The 7,430-nt window shown below is 51.3% G+C and overlaps 1 protein-coding gene across 1 annotated transcript; it reads right to left on the minus strand.

Moving 5' to 3' along the window:
- Positions 1-850: 850 nt before the first annotated feature.
- LOC143828256 (prolactin-releasing peptide receptor-like) lies at positions 851-3,742 on the minus strand. Its single transcript, XM_077318538.1, has 2 exons — positions 3,437-3,742; positions 851-2,387 (listed from the first exon to the last, which is right to left on the minus strand). Exon 2 carries the CDS (start codon positions 2,376-2,378, stop codon positions 1,335-1,337), a length of 1,044 nt encoding a protein of 347 aa, XP_077174653.1. The 5' UTR covers positions 2,379-2,387; positions 3,437-3,742; the 3' UTR covers positions 851-1,334.
- Between the last annotated feature and the right edge of the window lie 3,688 nt (positions 3,743-7,430).

Here is a 7,430-nt window from a genome sequence, read left to right on the forward strand (position 1 = left end):
CCGATTCGGGCTCCGGTGATCACTGAGGCAGCCGGGCTGAAGTGCAAAATCCTGAGATTCCTTCCTCAGTTCAAGTAAAGAGTGTGTTTGCTCCTTGCTCCCTCTCTGCTACCCAATAAAGAAGTCTGATTTTATGCTGAGGAGTCTTGTTGATGTCTGAGGGGAGCAAACCTCACAGAATGGGCACCTAAAGAGGGACACCGCACATGGCGGGATGAACCCACACGCAAGCACTGTGAGTGCGATAAAGCCGCCACTACGAAAAATTAGAAAGTGAGATCGAAAAAGCATTGCAAAATTATATCAACATAATGTATGAGAAATACCCAGTGACAAACAATGAAAGCACAATATAGGGGGATAAACACAAGAATGCAACAAATCAATGATATACACAGCAGTGTTGTCTTTTGTACACAGAGTTTTATTGTAATGCTAATTGGCAAGCAGGTGGCAGAAGGATTCACCAGCTCCTTGAGGGCTCTCTTGCTAAGGCCACTTCTGATTCCGTGGTTGTTCTCACTTTGCCTGGCGCTTTCTGGCTTCCAGTCCTTCTATGCCTTGCTTTAATTTTACTGAGGAATTAGTCTATATAAAATATTAGTAAAGAAATATCCATAATATCACATGTGCCTTATTTTTCAATAAATCTCAAATCGTCGTAGCATTTTTTGGTATTATTAAATGTGTTTTATCAATTCTGCACGAGAGAGGATTTATTTAAAAATAAGGTACCTATGAGATGTATATCTCTTTAGACTAATTGTAGACTAATTCATTATTATATTGTTTTCATTTAAGGAAAGAGCTACTGAGATAAGTCATAGCTGAAAATGAGAGTGACTCCAGACTTTGTTCAAGCTTTGTTCATGGATTTAATAAAAGAAAATTTTCATTACAATCATAGCTGCCCTTGTCAGCTTTGGGGGGGTTTTATGGGGGGGGGGCGTTGGTGATTCTCATGGCTGACGGGGGTCTTCAGTTTTTGCTTAAGCAGGATGTGGGCAGGATATACAAACATTCTCTGCAGGACAGGGCATCAGGGTTTGCCAGTTCATGGGTGATAAACCCCTGGAGATACTCAGGGTGCAGAGACCTCATCCAGATATAACAGCATAGGATCCCCGCACTGAAGTGGTCGTTTTCTCCAGCAGAACTGAGTTCTGCCACCTGGAGACCAGTGGTCATTCTGGCTGATCTCCAGGCCATACCTGTAGGTTGGCAAGCCAAAACATCATACTCACAGTGTCACATTTAAACGAGGCTACTCTCCGGGCAAACCAGTGACATGTGTCCAGTTTAAACGAGAAGCGGGACCCCACAACTGAGTCCGATCACACGGCAGTTGTGCTATGGGCGTGGGCGTTGCGGGGGTCTCCGCGCCCTGACTCAGCCCGCCCGCCCTTCCCGTGGCACAGGTAGCCGCGCAGGTGGGCCCTGAACTTGTGGTGGAGGGAGGCGTAGATGAAGGGGTTGTAGCAGGTGGAAGTCATGGCGACCAGGTGGCAGGAGAGTTGGGCCACGTTGATGTACCTCTTGCTCAGAACGGAGAAGTGGGGGTCCAGGTCCCGGACCAGGTTGAGGACTTGGAGGGGCAGCCAGCAGAAGGCAAAGGTCAGGACGGAGACCACCAACAAGAGGAAGGTCTTGCGCTTCTGCCGGTTCCACCGGCTCTGGTGGGAGAGGGCCAAGCCGGGGACCCTCCGGTGGCGCAGGTGGGCTGAGATGGAGCAGTAGGAGACGATGACGGCCAAGAGCGGGACCATGTAGCTGACGAAGAGCATGGCGCATGAGTAGACCAGCCGCTGCGTCTCCCTCCGGTCCCAGAGTTCCTCGCAGATGTACAGCTCGTGGCCGGTGCTGCTGAGGTCCAGGTAGGTGGAGTGCAGGGCGGGAGGCACCGCCAGGCCCAGGGAGGCCACCCAGATAGCCGCCACCACCAGCCCGCAGTAGCGCAGGGCCATGCGCTGCCGCACCGGGTAGGCCACCACCACGTAGCGGTCCACGGCAATGGCGGTGAGCGACAGGACCGAGACGGAGACGGTAGCCGCCTGCAGGAGGACCACAGCGTGGCACATGACGGGCCCGAAGAGCCACCCCCGGGGCTCGAAAGCGTAGGAGACGGTGAGGGGGACGCAGGCCAGGCACATGAGGAGGTCGCCTACCGAGAGGTTCCCCAAGAAGAAGTTGGTGGCATTGTGGAGCTTGCGGTCGGCCACGATGCAGAGCACCAGGGAGGTGTTGCCCAGGCAGGCCACCGCCACCAGGAGGCAGTAGAGAGGCACAAAGAGCGGCTTGAACTGGAGCAGGAGCTGCAGGCCCACGAAGGGATCTTCCGGAAGGCTCCAGTTCCTTGCCAGGGTGCGGTTGGACTCCATCAGATCGGCCTGCAGGGGGGGGAGGGGCAAAAGCATGAGGCACGGCACTGAGGACCCCCAAGCAAGCCTTCCCCTTTAGAGGCAGCCTTCCCCGAGCACCAGATGCAACAGGCCGATCAAGCAGGGGAGAGCTCTTGGCATCGGGGCCTGCCTGGGGTTGCCAACTTTGGGCTGGGAAATTCCTGGCAATTTGGAGGTGGAGCCTAGGGAGGGTGGGGGTTGAGGGAGAGAGGGATAGTGGGGTGGAATGCCAGAGACTCCAGCCTCGAAAGCAGCCATTTCCCCCTGGGGAACTCATCTCTGTAGTCTGATGTTCATCACTTGTAATTCCAGGAGATCACCAGGTCTTGTTTGGGAAGGGTGGGGAATCAGATGTGGGGCATTTGGAGCACTGAAACTGCTAAAGAGCAGGGGCTAATCCTGGTTTCCTCTTCCTCTTCTGTCAAATCACATATTTTCAATGTCACACCCCAGAAGGTTCTTAAGTGGGTCCAATCAGCCCTCTAGGAGCAATGGTGCACCCACGGGCCCTCCCTCAGTTTTGGCCTCGTTGGGTGCCAACTGAACAAATTCTCTGCTTCTCCCGTCCTTATTCATGCCAAATATATTGCACTTGCTTGTAGGGTTGCGATCCCTTTGTGAAATTATTCTTCTGGCAATAAGTTGATTCGGCTGCCTCCAATTCCTGCCCCCTCCCCCATGATCTAATAACCCACAGCCTGCCCCAAAATAATGTAGTCCAATAACAAAGACCACGACCACCCACCTCAGTTTGCATCAAGTCTCCCATCCCCAAGAAGGGCATCCAAACAATATTATTCAAAATTGCCTGCCTGTGACTCTCCACCTTCTCTCTCTAAATTCTCTTACCATTTCTCCAAGCGTGACCCTTGGAAAACCTGCTTTTCCCTCCTTGCAATATTGAGGACCTCCCCCCCCCCAAAAAAAGCAGTCCACATTCTGATGAACGTAGCATCCTGGTGAGATTTGGAGCGACAGGTGTCGGGAAGATGTTCCCAAGCGGAAGGTGCAGGAGGTTTCTCGAGCAAAGCCCTTACCTGCGGTGGGAGGCTTCCAACAAAGCGGGGGGCGTCACATCCACACGGGCCATCCTTGCGGGTCCACTGGCCAGCTCAGCCACCAAGAGTTCTGTGGGAATTGGCTGCGTCGTGGTTCATCACAGCGCTTCAGGTTGAGGCTCGGAGAGTGGCGTTTTGTGCGTCTCATTCTCCTCCCCTCTGCTGGGGAATTGTTGTAACGGTCACTTTGCCAGGGATTTCTGCAGCGTCGTGACAATAGAAAAAGGAAGATGAAGGCAGAGCTCCCTAGGAGAGATGAAGCCAGTCCTGGAGCTTATTTCTCAAGGCTGGGGCTTGAGCCGAGGAGATGCAGGCAGTGAAGGAGCCCCTAAGCATGAACAGAGCGCGGTGCCCGGCTCCGGTAATGTATCTGCAGCTTGCACAGTCACAGCTGGTGGGAAAGGATGTTCTGGGGGCTTCATTTTCCATGCAAGCTTGAAAACCCTGGTAACCCTCTCCTCTTCCAGCCTCTCCCATCAGAACTTCCGAGTGGAAGCAATTTTCCATCGTCCTTCCCTCTTTGTGTTGCAAAGTCACATTGCAATGAAACCACCATGTACTCCAAGCCCTACCTCTATTATAGTGATGTCTACAACAGGCCTGTAAGGTAGGCCAAAGTAATCCTGCCATTGTGAATGGGAGGGTGGGTAGGGATTGAAAGAGGTGGATGGCAGAAGTGAGATTCGAACACCAGCTCTCACCGTTCCTGTTTTGCAGGGGCATTTCCCCCCCGTTGTTTTTTAATCTGTTATCCTTCAAGGCGATGGCTGCACTGGGATATGAACGCCACCAACAGCCTTTTAACATTTCATTTTTAAAATTCATTTACCATATCTGGAACAGCTTTGCTGTATAATATAAAAGGCTAAGGCCTAGGTGGGCAGAGCGTGGGAAAGGAAAGCACGGGTTCCCCCCCAGACTCCTCTGCGTTGCTCTTGGAAACGCCTCCCTCACCTCAGGCAGGGGCTGTCAGAGGCTCCTTCCCAGCAGGCCTGAAGGGAGGGGGGGAGGAGGGAGCGCACCCAGCAGGCCTGAAGGGAGGGGGGAGGAGGGAGCGCACTCGTCAGCCAGTGGTCCGAGGTAAAGTGAGGGAAGTTGTTGGACGTGACAAGTTAGGCCTCAACTGCTTCAACTCAACAACAACCTGCGTGGGAGGCCTTAAAAGTTTCTTCTCCACAACTACCCTCTCCAAACTCAAAGCAGCCCTTTCTGCCTGAGGAGCTGATCTCTATAGTCTTCAGATGAGCTGTAATTCCAGGAGCTCACCAGGCCCCATCTGGAGGTTGGCCACCCTTGGGTTGGAAATATTCCTGGAGGTTTGGGGGAGGGCCTTAAAATGGTCTGAGTCCAGCCTCCAAAGTAGCCATTCTGGCCTGCAGAGCTGATCATTATAATGTAGAGATGAACAGTGATCTGGAGACGGTGGCAGAGGCCCGCAGACTGTGATTGGGGTGGAGAGGTACAAGTGTGTCCCTCCTGGGCTATGGCCAGCCCTTACCAACAACCGTTTGTATTTTGGGGCACAGACAGACAGACCAGTATCAGTTCTGCAAGTCTGGAAAGTGCAGGAAGATCTAAATAAGAAATATTTACAGCCTGAAACTGTAAATAGTGAACAAGTAAATGGCTGGAGAGACATGGGAACTTAACTGACTCTTTTCAAGCTTGGCTTGGTAAATAAAAAACAGTATTTGCCAGGAAGGTCCTATGAACTCAAAGACATAAGTGGCCCAGAATTTCATGTGGAGTTAGCTTTACAGGAAAGTAGACAGTGGGACTTTGGGCGAAACTAGGGGTGTTTCCGCACAAGGACCAATGTTGCCAATTGGTCCCACAAAGTGGAAACGCTATTTTTAAAAGTGCAATCTCGGCGTTACGCATACCTGCTTTTTAGTGGAATCCAGTAGCGTTTCAATTGTTTCTCACAGGTTTCCGGTCTGGCAAAAATCATTAGAAAGGAAGCGATTTTTTCTGTACTTGGTCCCGCCCCTGGCCGTCAATCAAACGAACAGCCAATGGGCGGTTGTTATCATGCTCCTGAAAAGCCCCTTTCCCTTTAAGCAAAGTTTTAAAAAAAACACACGTTGCAACGAATATGCCTTGATTTGTTGCAATGGAGAGACCCATCTAGCTGACAGCTGGTGTGTGAGCTGGCAAGTCATCGTTATCACGCTCCCCCAAGTGGAAAAAAAAATCCCCCCCCTGCATGGGTGCGATTTTCCGCTGAAAATAAAGGGAACTTGCAAATGGGGCTGTGTTGTGCTTGGTGACTTAAAGCAGCTCTGTGGAGGGACTGCAGCCGGAGAAGCCTCGCTGGGTGAATGAAGCCTCGCTGGTTCGTTGCTTTCTGCTCGCTCCGAGAAAAAAAAATGGCGATCGCTTCGCCGGAAGTTCAGAGGAGAGAGCCAGTGGGAGGGCCTTTGTTGGAACCGCAACAATGGGAATGCACAGGTCTTTTCCGCTAGTGTTGCAGATTGTTTGGAAGAGTGTAGCGCTTTTCCCGATTTTTTCCTGATTTTCTTTAAGCGCTACAACGAAGCGCTTTTCGTGGAACTGTTTCAGGAGTGTGGCAGATTGTGTGCGACGTCTCCCTCCCTTCAGGCCTGCTGCGAAGGAGTCTCTGACAGGCCCTGACGTCTAGTAGCGTTTACAATTTGCAAGCCTTCTGCTACATTAAAGTTGTGCAGAATGGCCTCCACTTTTATTAGGCAATGAATTGGCTTTGTGGACAACAACAGGCCACATGCATTCCTTTTGAAGGGATGCACGTCAAGGGAGAGAGCTTTCCCTTCAATCTAACTTCCTGGAGATGAGCTGTACTTCTGGGGAATTCTCAGACCCCACCTAAAGACTGCCATCCCTAAATCTAAGTAGGATACAACCCTACACAGTCACCCCTCCAAAGCAGCAATTTTGCCTGGGGACCTGATCTTTATAGTCTGGAGATTAGCAGCAATTCCAGGAGATCTCCAGGCCCCACCTGGAAGTTGGCTGACCTTGATCAGAAAATTTTATCAACCATAAAAAAATGGAGACAGAAGGAGCAGGGCAGATACCTGTGTACTGTTACTACCCCATGTGTATTAGGACAGGGGGAAATGATGCAGAACTGGGAGGAATTGGTTGCCATGTAATCTCCCCCAAAGAAGAGTCTCCAGTCTGATTTTCCCTTCAGATGTGGCTCTTGCTATGCCACAATTCCCAAAGGTCAGTCCTCTCCCACTCAACAAACATTCCAAACGACAGGTTCTTGACACCCACCTTTCCACACCCACGTCCTTATTTGTCACCACAAACCTCTCCCACACACACACATTCAACCCCATGCCCTTACAGACTGCACAACTCCTCCCACCACTAAGCTCTAGCGCCCATTGTATTCCTGGATACAACAGGCTTTGCCCCTAGTTTTACTTCTATTTTGACTTTTAGCCTGCCACTCCCGAAAAGCAGCTCGTGGCAGATTACAAGCAATCCTTTCTCACTAAAGCCCCATCCAAACCCTCCATGTTGGCCCTTGTGGGCCAGTCCAATCATTTCGGCATTTTCCCTTCCTCCCAGCATGCAGTTCCACATCGTAATGGCTGCCCCAGGGTAGCATGCTGTTCTGCCACATCGTCCCCTTGTACGTTTCAACTGGACTTCATTTCAGTCTGTTGATTATGTTTGACCATCTCAGACCAGCAGCATAAAACACACATTTGATGCCAATTTCAAGATCGTGGTGGTTGGTTGGTGACCCAGCGGGAAGGAAACAAAACGCTAAACACCTCTCTGTCTGCTTGGCAGGCCTCAGGTGCAGCAAGGCAGAACGCATGAAGGCGCCTTTTACTAAGCGTGACCACTGGTCCAGCCAAGCTGGGATTGTCTGCTCAGGCAAGCAAGAAGCTCCCCAGGGTCTTTCCCATCACTGACCAACTGGCCCTTTAACTGGTGCTGGCGGGGATTGCATTTGGGACCTTCTGCATGCCAA

This window comes from Paroedura picta, unplaced genomic scaffold (assembly GCF_049243985.1).
Source record: "Paroedura picta isolate Pp20150507F unplaced genomic scaffold, Ppicta_v3.0 Ppicta_v3_sca21, whole genome shotgun sequence".
Taxonomy (NCBI): domain Eukaryota; kingdom Metazoa; phylum Chordata; class Lepidosauria; order Squamata; family Gekkonidae; genus Paroedura; species Paroedura picta.